The 16,007-nt window shown below is 38.6% G+C and overlaps 1 protein-coding gene across 2 annotated transcripts in view; it reads right to left on the reverse strand.

The window, feature by feature from the left end:
* LOC132908849 (solute carrier organic anion transporter family member 4A1) overlaps nucleotides 1–16,007 on the reverse strand; it is a 47,913-nt gene that overhangs the window by 25,816 nt on the left and 6,090 nt on the right. For both annotated transcript variants that reach the window (XM_060963227.1, XM_060963228.1), the window contains one exon: nucleotides 14,576–14,628. In XM_060963227.1, the coding sequence (XP_060819210.1) occupies nucleotides 14,576–14,623 (48 nt within the window). In that variant the 5' untranslated portion in view covers nucleotides 14,624–14,628. The remainder of the gene's footprint in view (nucleotides 1–14,575; nucleotides 14,629–16,007) is intronic.

The following is a 16,007-nucleotide window of genomic DNA, read 5'->3' on the forward strand; positions in this document are numbered from 1 at the left end:
TTATTGCACTTAGATCATAGAGACTATGTATAAAAGTATGGAATGAAAATGGAATAGTACAAAATACGATAACGTCATCATATTGATATTTTTACATACAGATAGTGTAGTATCTTGCAATTTTTATACGTTTAAATAAGTATTAGTAGAATAATGGAACCACTGAAATAAAAATTTCGAAAAAAGCATCAACTGGGACCAACACAAAACGAGTTTAGAACGGAAATTCATAGAGTACTTGTTTTTTGATAAAAATGCGCAGAAATCCTTCCGCGGTGAACAGCTAAGGACAAGAAAACAATTAAGGGAAATTTGCAAACGTGATGTCGATACGGTTCGATCGGTGTGCCCTATTCGAATGTTATCGTTCGTCGATGGTAACGTGGATTCGTAACGTGGAACGACCCGCGGCCGAACGGCGATCTAAATCGAACAGGGGCAACGAGCCTCGTTAATGGAACGCTGGAAGACAAATGCGTTTCTCGATACAGAGCATTAAGAAACTCGTTGCAACGGCAAGCTGGAAAATAGCTCGAACTACCGGGCTATCGGTTTCGTTGGTGGCTCGCGGCAGGAGTTACAGTTTATCTCGTTGCACCGCAGTTCGCGATAGTTTGCTTTGCTGCGGTCAAAAGTTGAGCTTTCGCTTGGGACAAGGCAATTTACGTGACAACGATGCAAGTTCGATCCTCTACTATCCCGCTCAAAATTAACGACTCACTGGAAAAAAATGTTCTTTGTCGTAATATTTATCCTATCGTAGGAAATATTTCCTTCTTTAGCGGCACTTTTCTGTGTCACCAAAAATGTGGTAGGATTGTATATAAATGTATATATATAGTATGGGAATAACAGGTCGGTTAGACTAGGAAAGGAAAGCAACGTGAAAAACGTAAGAGGACGGAGGGAATATTTTATAGGGACTTCCGCGAAGTTTCTCATATTTCAAGATGAGGTAGGTCAGGTATGGTATCAACCGTGGAGAACGTGTTTCGAATTTATGACGGTAATAACCTAAGTATGCAGGCTCGAAAAGTTCCAAATAAATCATTCTGATAATATTGGTCGTTAGGGAAGGAACGTAAAGAGGACGCGGTTGACGTTAAAAGCACGCGGTTGACGTTAAAAGCACGCGGCGAGGAATCGATAGCGAATGCGAATTTAATAGATTATACGACAAATATGCGATTCGATGGACATTTATGTAAGTATGTGTGGACAACTTCGTGGTTTAAACTCTAACCTACCTGAAGCACCTATTCTCAGATTTCTGACATTAAAAAATTCGGTGGCTGTTTTCGGTCGATGATATCTTGGAAGCTGACTGTTGCATTTTGCCATGTAGGACTTGTATTTTTATTTGTGGCCTTTTCCACGATCGAATTAAGATCGTTAATGAAATTTTATCAGTGCTAATACTCTCTTTCCTATAGGAGTAACAACAAGATAAAAGAAGTTCTACAAGTAAATTTTATAAATTAGGATATTTCTATATTTTACATTTTTCATATGCTATGTAGAATATCGTAGTTTCATGCTTTTAAGCTGTGTGGAACGCTAAGCGTAAATAATTAGAGAAGAAAGCGATGAACTGTATTTTTCCACGTTCTTGCAGTACTCAACTACCTCTGTCGCTGGCTAGGTAGGATAAATTTTATATATACAGGGTGCGCCGTTAGAATCCGGACAAAAGAAGTTTTGTGCAGAAAGTTGTTTATTTAAGTCAATACACAAAAACACATGAAAATGTTGTTATATCTCATTTAAAGGGTCCTTGCTGAGAACTTTTATTCTATGTAACCACCCTCTGCCTCTATGACCTGCTCTATTCTTGCTCTAAAGCGCGAGCACGCTGACTTCAACTGGTCGCGTTTAATTGTCGCGAATTCTGACTCGATAGCAGCTCGTAGGGAGTTGACGTTGGGGTGCCTGCATTTATTAGTTTGTCTCTCGATAACGCCCCACACGTAATAGTCCAATGGGTTTAGGTCGGGACTGTTAGGAGGCCAGAAATCTTTCGACCAAAACATGTCCACATTGTCAGAGAGCCAATTTTGAACAAGATGACTTGTGTGAGCAGGTGCGCCATCTTGTTGAAATAAATACGGCCTTCCAGAAGCCGTAATTTCCATCCACGGCTTTATTACTGTCTTCAGGACCTCCAAATAAACCTCCTTTGTGATTCTTTCGCCTTTTTGGAAGAAGTGCGGAGGCATGACGTCGCCCTCACTTGAGACAACGCTCAAAACGTGAACACTTGCTGGAAATTTGGTTTTGCCCACAACAAAATTAAATTACCGTCGATCTTGGGTAGCTAAAGAATTTTATAATTTCGACCGGCGTTCTCCCGGCGCGAAGACTTTCTATAATCGCCGCTCTTCTATCGTATTCCGGGTTTTGCTTAACGAGTTCTGTCATTTTGAGGTTATAGAAGACTTATTGACATATTTAACTAACTTCAGAGTCAATCAGCACAAACATCTGAATTCTAATATGGTGGGAACTACAAATTGAATTCTGTCCGAATTCTAACGGCGCACCCTGTATTTGAACAAGATCCTTGACACTTGCTATATTATATCAATAGTGACGGAAATGAATAAAATCTTCCATATTGCGACACACAATCTGAGCTACGCGCATTACAGAGTTTATGCTTAAATGACATGATCTTTCTATCGCGAATTCAACTTTCTAACCAATCATAAATAATCTGTTTATTTCGATACACGGTTTCAGATTAAAAACAATCATGAAAAACAAAAATGAAAAACTGGAAGTTGAATACTTTCTCAGACATCGTAATATCCGTAAGAGAAAGGAGTACATCACGAGAGATTCGTCGTTTAGAAAGAATCAACGTTTCGCTGTCTGAAATTCGCGAAGCGTTAAATTAAATTTCCCAGAGGCGTCAGCCTGGCATCGAGAAGGTCGATTGACACGAGACTATCGATATTTAAGCGATAACATCGCGTCCTCTATGAAATGATCGTTAACAGAGGCTCCCATTTTGCCTCCTCTTGTCATCCGACAATTCGAGAATTAAAACCTATACTCAAGTATCATATTCGCATCGATTTTATATTTTTCGTACCATGAATTAATTTTCAATACTTTTTGTCGAATTAAGAGTATTCCTCTTTTTTATTTTCGCTTAGAAAGTCTTATCGTTAGCGTTACTATCAGCGTTAATTTTTCAACAACAAAGTGAGTTTAACTATCTTAACTTTTTCCTTCTTCACTATAATTAATTAAAAGGAAAAACATGATAAATTTATTTTTGTTTTCTGCTTTTGACGGCTAGAGTTCGCTTGGTTTTAATTTAAAAAACGCTGCGGTAAACTTTCACTCGTGGTTATCCTTTAAGTGTAAAAAAAAAAACTGGAATGAAAAGAAAGAACTAATTAAGAAAAGAAGCAGGAAGAAGGAGAAAGATGATATTTCTGGAAGAACACTGGTAAATATCTTCGTGGCATAATTATGGATTTAGAGAGGTATTTATCGGTGAGAAGGCAGTGGTGCGTTCGAAATTCCTTCAAGTGCAACGCGCTTGTACCGCAATGATAACGGGCCTCGTGTAATTAAAGTCCTTCCTATCTTTAGGGGGCCACTTCCGTTGCTGGATACACCGACTCGTTTATGCCGCTACGTTTTCTCAAATATCCACTTCCCGAGTTGACGCCCACGATCTCTCTTCTCTTCTCTTCTCTTCAATTCTCTCTTCTCTGTCTCTCCTTGATCGCGTTTCCAGATCTCGTCTGCTGATATCAGCCAACTTACGACTGCAGAGGTCAAGGTATATACATTTAAATTGCCCCGCTTCCTATATTATAGACGCTCCGCCTTGCTTTTATTAAAAAATTCCTTTTCACCGAAGCTATTACGAAACGAAATCGTGACCATGGCTTTATCTTTTTTATTTCGTAAATAAAGTATGCGTTCTGTTTTGACGAAACGAAACGGTCAACAGATGGATAATGATATGGATATCGATCGATGGTTCGCGTTACTGCAGCAAAAATTGATAATAAAACGTATAAAATGCTACTAGCGGGTCTTTTCGTTTCAATTTCCTTTTTTTTTCGGGACCACTATCGGAAGAGATATTTTTTCAGTCGAATTTTTCCATGGGACAATTACGATGAAATATTACCTGCACCTGATAAATCGTATATAACTGACAAACGAGCATTTATTATAAAAAATTACCACTAAATATTCGAGTATTACTGACGTAATAAAAGACTTCCTTCTACTTGTACAAGTAGATATAAATCATCGTAACTATCTTCTTACCAATTGAATATTAGCGATATGAAATATACATGTTTAAACGGGTTTCAAATTGAACCTACACATATATAATCTCTTGCAGTCGCGTCTCGCTACGATGCCAATGAAATTTCAAAACGTTTCGTACGATAACGCATACGATACGGACAGAAAAGTTTTCTATGGCACATTAACGGTGACTAAGAATTTTGTGAGTCAGTGTTCGCTACGGTAAAGTAGAAAATTCCTCCTTCAAGCCCTATAACGCGGTACATGGGCCGAGTAAATCCTCGAACTCGTGCTGATCTCGCCGAAGGCGTCCAGTAAGCGTTCAAATCGAATGGCACGTTCATTAAAACGGACATTCAGGAACGATTTGTTTGACGAGCGTCGCGCTTTGGGGGCATAGACATTATCCGGGACAAGAAGAAAAAACGCAATATACTATCGACCTGTGTGTGCACGTCGACACAATGGCGGAGAGGGAAGGCCGTGCGTCAACGTTCGTTTGCTCAACGCAAACGTGTGGATCACGCGCTCGAAACGCGGTGAGAGGGATAAATACCCTTTCGGGCGGCGCGCACGTTCCGTCGGCCACGCGACCTCCACGACATAAATTTCGTGGATTTAATAAAGATCCATGGCTTCCGGTTTTAGGGGTCGCCTGATCGCTATGCTTCCTCCGCGACCGTTGACCAACGCTCTCTTTTTATTGCACGAGTGTATTCTTCGTCAGATTCGAGTTTCGTCAAGCGAATTTTGACACGTTATTACATTAGTAAAAAGATGAAACAAGTTGTAGGAATATCAACCATTTTTCATTTTTTAAAGCGATGTTGTAAATGTTATTTTGCTTTCATTGATTGTTAAGTCTTTGTTCTCGTTTGGAATTAAAACGGAGAAAGAATTTCTCGAATTATTATCTAAGCGTTGTTCCGTCTATCATCGTCCGTACCGTATAACGCGGAAATTTGTAAGGGCGTCTCCAGACGATCGATAATATCGTCGATATTTTAGAGTTCTCGTTATGGTTTGTCAATAAACATTATAATATTGGCAATATTATATCGGCAATGCGCGTTGATCCTTTCAGTCGAGAAGCTTGAAATATCGACAGTACATATGGAGCGTCTGAGAGCTCTCTACAGGTTACAACGTAAAAGTAAAATTACTAAATATACGTAATTGTAAATTTTCTGAAGATGGAGATATCCGAAATGAATGTAGAAAGTAACGCGTACAGAGAAATTGTATCGAATCTGTAGGGGAAGAATGGAGTGGAACGTGACGAGAGATTTGTTTACCGAATGCGGGTTATTTATTGCTTCGATGGGGTAATTGCTACTGGGTTTCCGGACGAAGCGATTGAACGATGGTTGGGAATCGATGATACGGATTTGGTTAGTTTATTCGAATACGTGGATTGTTCTTAATCTCTGATTGCCTATAAATATGCTGCATGTTTCGTATTAAAGTTTTGCGTTTTTCGTTTAAGTATTTTATTACTCTTTCTATTAATCGAAATAAAATATTACGATATGGGTAAAATAATATTATAACACCGTAAGCTCGTTTTCTCTCTGGTTTTACGACATGTGAAATATAACAATGTTAAATATAATAAAAGAGACTCTGGATTTTCATGATACCGTGCAAAAAATACTGTGAAATAAATTAGTTTATTTATAACATATTTTATTTTTCCTAGTACCATGCCACGTTAACGAGGACATTAATCCTTAATTTTTAAAGGCCATGTTTTGTATCTCCAACGTTCCGCTGTTTTCACACGAACTTTAATATAAAACTGATAAATTAAGACGATGAAGGTAATATTACTAGCTCGTCCTAAAAGTTTCTTTCGTTTTATAAGGAAAGAATAGACGCACATGTTTTGTTTTATCCATTTTGTTCATTTCATTACTAGAAAATGCATCATACATAATTCAATAAAATAATATAATAGAAAAATTGTTACTCATCTATTATTTCCTTAAGAAACTTTTGGCACGACCTAATACAAAAATTCATGAAGTAATCGGATTCACGAATAATTTATGATCACATATTAATCGAATTCTCTATGTGAGATTCTGCTTTGAAAGCGGTGATCAAGTTTCATCGACGCCTATGCAAGGGCGTCACGTTAAACAACGGCGCGTGTCACGTTGTTACATCCGTGGGTGGCCCATCCTATATGTTTAGAGGAAGTTTTCAATAATTTCTTATTGAATTTATTAACACTTACGAAACCGTTTCAGGGGCACGTACACGCTCCAACTGTCGGTTCTCTGGTGCGCGGGAAAGGAAAATATTGTTTCAACTAGTATTGCTTCTTCCAATTTCATTCGTTCAACAGATCCACGCGCCGTGTGTGACACGAGTCTGTCAATTGTTAATTCTTCCGCCGTCAATTCGAACGAAAGTCTACCGTGCCTTTGAGACGAAGGTATTTAATATTAATGTAAAGATTAAAACGCAGCCTTCCATATTATTCGCGTAAGCGATTGAAAGTAAAAAAACGGTCATAAGTTTGGAAAAGTATGAAACGTCAAATTAAAAAATTTCTAATATACCACGTACAGACCATCGCGTTCACAACCGTGAACGATATCAATGAGAAACATCAAGCAGGAAATTTGAAAACATAACGAGCATATTTTCCTATTATCTTGTCGCGCTTGACAGCCCTTTTCTTCTTCGTTATTTTTTCCGTCCGAAACATAAGACAAGACGAAAGAAACAAACAAAAGGGAAGAGAAAAAGCTAATGCATAGTGGCGCATGAGATACACATTCGTATTTCTTAAAGCGGTGGCGACGAGCGTCGAGCGGAGAACAACTCTCGGAAAAACCAGTCGCGATATTCTTATACACACTTCGCGTGTAATGGAATACATTTTTGCACTTTTCTCGCTGCTCTTTTTCTCTTCGTCGACTCTTTTTCTCTCCTCTCGCCACAGCTCGTTCCGCAGGCTCTTTCCGTCGCACTCGACGCTCGCTCGGTTCGAAATGAAAACGAGCCTCAAAAGAGCTTTGTACGCGCTTCCGTCACGTTCGATATTCGTGCGTTCTTTTATGCCGTCACGTTTTTTTCCGTCCTGCGAGGATTTCACGTGACGCTTAGAAAGAAACAGAGAGCGGCTCGTTTTTCCAGAGCAACATCGACCAACTGACGTTTGTCGCCTAAATTCCTTTTTCTTCCACTTCCTTCTTCCTTTCTTTCTCTCTCTCCCTCTCTCTCTCTCTCTCCCCCTCTCATTCTTTTTGTTTTTCTCGTGTTTTACCTTTTTGTCGGTTGGTTCTCTTTTTCGCGCCGCCCACGCTTTTTGATTTCTTTTGTTCGTTATTTGGTTGCGTATAACTTTGTCACGCAGAGAATCGACACTTTACCGAGGTAAATGAAATCGTGATTGACGAGCTTTCTGGAAAAAGCGTGCACAAGACCAGATGGTAAATCGAATAAATTGCGTAGGAATTTTTCCCTTCTGGTTTTCCGTATAACGAATACGCGTCCGCTTTGACTATTCGACGACGACAGACAAAGTATCGTTACTTGCATGAGACATCGAATGTGAAATTATTCAACAAGTTTCTCTTTTAACAGCCTTTGTTCCATAAAAGGAAGAGATTCGGCAATCACTGTCGAGAAAAAGCTCTATACATCTATACTGGCACTCGAGTACTTGAACGATTCCTGTAGAAAAATTGTACGTGCATATTGTTATACGAGACATTTTGAAATTTCATTAGCAACAACGAGACACCACCGTCATATTTCTATCGTTAAAGTTTGAAACCAATGTGAAAATGCGTTACGTATATGTATAGTGAAAAGTTTTGTACGCGTCGAAATACTCACTTTCGCGAGCCACTGTAGACAAATACCAAATTACACACCGTATCAACATGGACTCTCTAGTCATCTCGTCTTTCAGCCGCAGTCAACTTCTGTCGCGTCTACGTCGCGCGAAACAAGCGAGACTGGTCTCGCGCATTCCTAACGACTTCATTCAGAAGTAACTCGATTTGTGGGCAGGCATAAAGTGAATACGTCAAACAGCTTGTTAATTCAGATTAAATGGCGCCCGTGCGGCAACCGGCGTTTCTCGCAAAACCCCCGCTGCCAATTATTTAGTCGGTCGTTTCGCTTGAATCGCTCGTTCGACCGACTCCTGTCCCCGTCTGTTTCCCATCCTCCGGCGTTTTCATCGTCGAACGCCGACTAACGAATACCGCAACGAGCATCTCTCCCTGCGGTCCCTGTCCCTCTCTGACCTTCTTTTCTCTCTATTTGCCGTCGCTTCGTACGGTGCCAATGCCTGGCTACTTGTCCGTTCCGGATCCTTTCAAAGGAAAAATCCAACGTGAAAAAAGAAAGAAAAAAGAGAAAGAATAGATGCCACCCGGATGGAACGCGGTCCGATTGATTGGAATTTTGCGGTCGATCGTGATTAATAAGCATCACCATAGAGCAGCATCGACTAACTTTCTTCCGCTTCTTTTTAGGCTCGTCCTTTTCTCGTGGTTTCTTGCCGATGTTGTTCGTGTACGTTGATTAGTTTTCATCTAACTTTTTCCTTTTCTTCTTCTTTATTTTTCTGTTGTTTTTGGGAGAATTTTGTATGGAAAGAGAGAGAGAAGAGTGGCTGGATTATTCGAGTGATACGCTCGACCTGGTATCATTTGGTCTTCTTCTCCTTCGTTGTGACTCGTTCGTTTAATTTTGCGAATGAAGCAAATTTTCTAATTTAAAGTCGAAGTAAATTCTTTAATTTTCTAACCTCTTGCGAGTCTTGTTGACTATTTTGCGTTTGATTAGATTGAGAGAAACTTTTGTTTTCTATTTTTCTGTGGAACAGCGAGGTGGCTTTATAGTTTTCGAACGAAACGCTTGATCTAGAATTCAAAGGGTTTTTGGTAGAAAAGGTAAAGAGGAACGCCACTATTCGATTGATATCGATGGGAAATGAACCAACCTCCCTTCGTTGAGACGTTTTTGACAGGGAATTTCTGTGATTTTGGGAATGGAAGCGAACGAAGGGTGCGTTGGAGAGCTCCGAATACGATTCGTTAACTCGGAGATTGCGTTTGTCAGTATGTGAACACGTAAACGGTGTGTTGGATCGTATTGATTTAATAAAAAATTTTAAATAATTATCGCTGAATGAAGAGTTATTCTTAGCTTTAAACGATTTTTATCGATATTGTAAATTAAAACATAACTGGATCTGCTCCGTCTCTCCCTCTCCTTTCTAAACAGTTATATATAACATTAGATAGATATATGAAACATAAATATCATGATAGATTTGAATTCAGGTAAAGTCATTCAAACATTTCTTATATAGGTACTCTATAAATGACTATAATTTAAAAACGATAAAACAAATAATACGATAATAAAAAAAAAAAGAAAGAAAGACGACATACGTTTCCACTTTCATCGTTAAAATAAATCCTATATTATTTAACGCGATTAGTTTTTTATTATTCAGTGCATGCCTGTAAACAACTAAATTACGCATGAATTGCATGCAGTCTCCTTACAAGTGACACGCGACTATTATTTGATCGACGAAACGTTCTTGCCACAGTCTCCTGTTGCTCTAAAAGCGATGCGGAGGAACGTCGATGGTAAGCTGCTACCGTCCATTCCACTCGCTTCCCTCCCCCAAAGTCTTTTCCTTTCACGGTTCAACGTGAAAACCGGTTAAAAATGCCTCCCCCAGGAATGTTAACGTTATATAACTTAGGAGTTAGATATATAGTGTCCTGTTTTTCCCAGCAAAACCATTCTAATACGTTCTACGAGTAAAAATAAGACCAACCACGTTAAAACTCTGGCTAAACATTTTGTAGTGTACCAACTTGTTACCACATCGGTGTACCAGTTCCAAGCAATTTAATCACGCTATTGATTAATTTCTATCTTCTAAATCAAAGAAAAATCATATCTCGTTATTATTTCCTTCAATAAAATGTTAACACATTCTCCGCCACTTGTAAACTTGTATTACATCATCATCTAACGTTTTAATGTCAAATTACATTACACAATATAGGCAGAGTCGACTTAAAAGAAAAAATACATATCAAAAGCCCCCAAGAATGCCCAAGAATGTCTGAGGTGCCCAAAACTTCAGAGGTAGAGGAAGGTCTACAGTGCGTTAAATTATGTTACGGTCTACTAAAGCAACAAGTTATTTGAACTATTTCGTCGTCACAAGCGACCAAAATCTCAGCGACAAAGACGTCAACGATAATCCCATTTCCACGATTACGATACATAGCTAGCGAGTCTCTTCCCACGTATTCCTGACCACGATCCATTAATTTCGACGATGCTCGTCGGCCCAACGAGCCATCCTGTCTGCCAGTGTCCCCATCCTTCTTTTCTAACCATTATTTTTCTCTTCGACATCTTCGTGATGCTGTGCCACTACTCCTCGTAATTGCGGCACAATCGTAGCCCGCAGGCATTAAACGCGCGCAACTACCGAGTGAAGCCAAGCCGACCAAAACCTGTCTCCCTCCACCACTCCGCTGATAGTACCGAAGGCAACGATAACAATGGCCGAGTGAACAGAGCTACGAGAACAAAGAAGTAAACTAGGGACGACGAGAGGAGCCGTGCGTGTAAAATATGTAGATCGCTCGAAATTTTCGTCCCATATTCCAACGTCAGCGTCGCAAATTCCGGAAAAATCGCGTCCAGGGGAATTGGGACTTCCGTCATCGAGCTGACGTGCCTAGCCTCCGGTGAATGATCTCATTTTCCCCCCCTGGATTGCCATTCATACGCGTTTCAGCCTGTAATTCGTCAAATCCTTTTTTCTTTTTTATTCTCTCCTCTTCCTTCTTCGTCTTTTTTCTTTTTCCTTTTTTAATTTTTTCAAATGGATAAAGTGATTGGGAAAGATTGATGGGATTTATCGGAGTTAGTCGGTTAGGTTGAATGGCGGAATATGTTTTTATGAGATGTATTTTTGACGTTCGTTGCGCGATGTATTGAAGGCAGAGAGTGATTTGTGGCTTACCAGTGAACGTGTTTCGTTCACGTAGATTTTCGGTTTTTTTTTCCTTTTTTTTTTTTTTTTTTTTTGCTGTTTTGCGTTGAAGGGAGATGGAGTTTGATTCGTTTCGAGCGACAGGTTGATCGAGGGTATGTTAATTTAATTATAATCGTCGTTTCGCTCTTTTTAACGAAACTTCAATTTATCATTCGTGGAAGACGAACACGTCTGGTTTCAGCAGTTACGGAAATCATCTGACGAAATGAACACGTGAAATCAAGCGATTAAAATTGTCGAATGTGAAATTTTTCCAAAGTTGTTTTTCGATTATCGTTGCGATATATCAGTAAACTGCATCTCGAAATTGCAATTCGATGGAATCAGTCTGCGTCAACCACACGCACCGCAGCTACGGAAATGAACGATCGCCGATCTCATATACGTTCCGTCAAACCGATTGTAATTGCAATAATACAGGCAAATAAGCCATTAATAGCTTCTTATTAATGTAATTTTCGTATTATGTAATTTTTATAGGATACATAAAACGGTACATAATTCGATACAGAGAATAATCATTCTATGAGAATTCTGACGTAATTTATCTTTCGTTATTTAATCACTTTTAGGCTAGAGTTTTGTTCTCCTTAGATAATATCACTCTTACAGAAAAGAGAAAAAGAAGTATAAGAGTTATATAAAAACTGACAAAATGCAATTTAATAGGTGTGATTAGGTATATTACGTGAGCATTATACGTGGCAAGATTCGTTTCTATAGTAACAATCATTTCCTACTTCGTAGAATAATCGGAGAAATTTCGAGCCAACAATAAAATTTCCTCTGGCGACAGGCAAACAAAAATTCCGGTTACAAAAGGTTAATAATACGAAGGTTTGCCGTGGAGGCAGCTTCAACCTCTTTTCGTCTTTCCTTTTATAAAGGCTCGTAGATTCCGGTACGTATCGAAAATGGCGCGAACCGCTTTCACAGACAGGGCAAGCTCCTTTTAAATGAAAACTAGGATCGGGATAACCCGGCTGAATACAAGAGTTCTCCGCGAGCTTGAAACGAGTTTACGTTGTACGCGCATTGTGCCAGACGTTGAGATCCCAGGGTCCCCAAGATATACACGTCGTCGAAGAATTTGGCCTGACTTTCATACGAAACCGCTTTCCTCCGGCCAATATTCTTTAGGCAAACATCGTAGTCGATTCTTCTTATCTTTCGATTTTTCAGCAGCCCCTTCGTAGCTGTTGGATATCTTGTGAAAGATTACGAGATTGGAATCGGAGAAAATAGACGTTTAGACACTATTTCTTGGAAATCTAAATAATATGAACAACTAGGTATGAATATAAACGAAGGAGATAGATATGGAATTATTCGAATTAAAAAAAGAAATAAGTATATTCGACTGTACGATAAAGTGAACTTTAAAAGTTTAAAAAAAGCTTCAATTTTTTCCATCTTTGATATTTCGCGTCGCTCGCACGAAAGTTGTAGACGCTTTGGAATTTCTCGATTTCTGAAATTATTATTAGCTTCAAATATGTGCGCATGACGTGGAAAATTTGAATATTTCTACCACGATTCCGTACTCGTAACTTCCGAAAGTTTTTACAAGTCTTGTAAAATTTTACGCGAATAAAAGCTACACATCCTAAACAATCCAATTCAGCGCGCCGGTTATTACACTCAAAATCCAATACCTCGTCGCTACAACTTAAACGAACTAACAGAAACTTAAATCACGATCCATGCAGCTTTCCACGATAAAAATTCACCGCTCTTAAAATCCCTTTGCAACAATTTCCCCATTCTAATAAACCATACCGAAACAGCTTTACGATCAAACGCGCAAATTAAATAAGTCCCCTGAGGGGTAGCTGTTTGAAAGTTAAGCTGAAGGGGGCGGTGGTTTCCGACGATTACGGTGAAAATGATTCAACGAAGTTGCCAACTTTAAAACACCGTTCAACCTGCCCACGAAGGCACCTTTTACACATTTTTTCGTCTTTTTCTTCCTATTTCTTTTCTTTTTTTCTTTTTTTTTCTTTTTCTTTTTTTATTCCAAGCGCAGCGTGAAGTTCGTTCTAATCTCGCAGCCGATAAACCGAAAGTTGCACCAGCGAAGCAACCTCGGCGTTATTTCAACGGCTATCCCACGGGAATAAACAAGTGCAATATCTTGCATCGTTTCACCGATCCCCGTAGCGTCTGACCTAGCGCAAATTTTCCATCCCCTGCGGTCTCTTCGAATTTGCATAAGCACGTGTGAGTGCTTCTCGTTCTGCCTGTTGTTAACATGGTTACTCGAAAATTGAAAAGATAGCGAGCTAGTTTTTAGTTTTGAGAACATAGGAATTTGCCTTTCGACTGGTTCTAATTGCAAAAATTTAGCGCAGTTAGTTTAAGTTTTTCGTGCATTTAAGGACATCACAGATAGTCGTTTGTACGAAATGGAATAGACAAAACGAAAGATTCTTTTCACGCTTGCTTTTCTACATATTGGGTACACTTTAATAGAATTTATTTCCATTCACTGAATCTTTCCTTCTTTTCTCTAAAATTGAAAAATTATTCCACTTCGATATTCCGCGTAAGAGTATTATTAGATTTATCTTGTCGCTAGGAGAAAAGACAGAAAAAGAGTATTTTAATTAACAAGATCAGATTACAATTGCGTTTATTTGTCGCATAGAACCAGTTGTTTCAGTCGAAACAATTAAAGATTGCGTCTGTAGGAAGGAGAAATTGGCCGAGAAGGGATTATCTCATCCCCGACACCGACTGGCCTAAACGTTTAAATTACTCCTACGACATTGTCTCGTTTGTTTGAAATTCAATTATCTCAATTTCGACTTCTCGAACGTCCAACTTTGCTCCTTATACAGTATAATGGCTGCACCAGCATTGCCGATGCATTTATTCGCATCTAAATGAAGTGTATTCGGACGAACGATTTCCCTATATCGTAAAATACGCTCTCTGTTATTATTTATGTTAAATGAATCTTAGAACGATGAGAAATTTATCGATTCACGAAAAATGAGATTGTTAAAATCACAGAATGCGCAAGATTTTGTTCATTTCGATGTTTCAGCCAGAATTTGGTGTTACGTTACAGAAGATTGTATTAATCTGTGACAATCTATAACTATATCGTTACATCGCTACGAATTGATAATGTAACAATATCGATGGTTAATGACGATGACTATGGCTTGAAGTAATTTTTATTCACGCTTACTTAATTACTTTTTATCCTCGTTGATATTTACTCACCGCATTGTCCGGAGCGTCGTACGCGAGATTATCGACCCCAGTCATCATTATAACTGAAAAAATAATACATCGTTTTAGAAAGAAAATGATAGATAGATGATTGAAATAATAATTTTCAAAGTACGAGTAGTATTTCTCTGTTCGGCGTCGCTCGCGCCTAACAAACAATAAATTCAGTGCATTCTCAAACCGTAAGACAATCGTTGAGAAGTGCGAATGAACTATAATGGAGCTGGTAACGATCGAACTAACAAGATAATAGATGCTCCGGTTAAATTATACGATCTGTATGGAATGTCTTTGGTTAAAGCGTCTTGGATGTCGAATCGTTCGCATTCTTCGAGGGCGAGAGTATCGCTACAAATTGACAGTCAGTTATCAATTAGAACAATAGAAAATGTCGATGAAGCTTCGAATTAGAAATTATAATTATTTTTTAACGATTTCGTTTTGTAAGCGCAGGAAGCGTTAATTGGTCGATGAACTGATTTCAGACACGTCGTGTATGATATTTCTGGATTTGACGTGCAAGCAAATTTTGTTGTTGTAGAAATGCGGACGATTTACGATTGCATATGACACAAAGAATATTTGCGATGTAATACAATGGATAAACTTTCCACGTATATCACAAGAATTTAGAAACATATTGCGGCACGAACAATCCATTCATATTATTCTACACAACTTACTTCCTTCCTGTGCGACCATAAAAACTTTAGTTACCTAAGTTTTTGCAATCTGTACTACTTGAAGTTTCCCAGTGCAAACTGTCTTCTGTGCCTTCTTAAAAGAATGATACCGAGATATTCTCAGCACGGTAATATACCAACGGTAGTAATAAATATTACTATTACACAGACGATATCACATTAATCGAATATATTTCTATTAATATGTTAATTAGTTGTATGGATAAAAACTTTGTACAATAAATAGGAACAATCGTTAACTTTGCTCACGCTTGAATCTCGAAATTTTATATCTCGATCTTTTGTTCGTTTCACAGGATTTTTAACGTTTTAAGAGAATATCTTCATAATTTGCTCAACGAGCTCGATATTTTTCAACTTTGAAGAAATATAATTGGATTAAAGACGACAAAATAAAGACAACAGAGTTGATACACTTAATTCATCATCCCTCCTCGTTTTTCCCTCTCGTACTAAAACTAATTCTTTTTGAACCATTGTCACGACTTCCTGATAGAACGTGACCCAATGGAAAAGGAAGAGGAATGGCGGTCGATCGGTTTTTATATAGATCGAAGGTAAGAGTCCTCGAAGAGAGACATCTTTAGGTTCAACACGATTTCATCATTAACGATCTTGCCGCGATTGCATGCATCGAATTTTCGATCGTTTACCTCCTTAAATAGATAGAAAGATATGAAAGAAATAGATAAAAAGAAATTTTATGGAAAAACGTTTCA

The sequence above is a fragment of the Bombus pascuorum genome, chromosome 7 (genome assembly GCF_905332965.1).
Source record: "Bombus pascuorum chromosome 7, iyBomPasc1.1, whole genome shotgun sequence".
Taxonomy (NCBI): Eukaryota; Metazoa; Arthropoda; class Insecta; order Hymenoptera; family Apidae; genus Bombus; species Bombus pascuorum.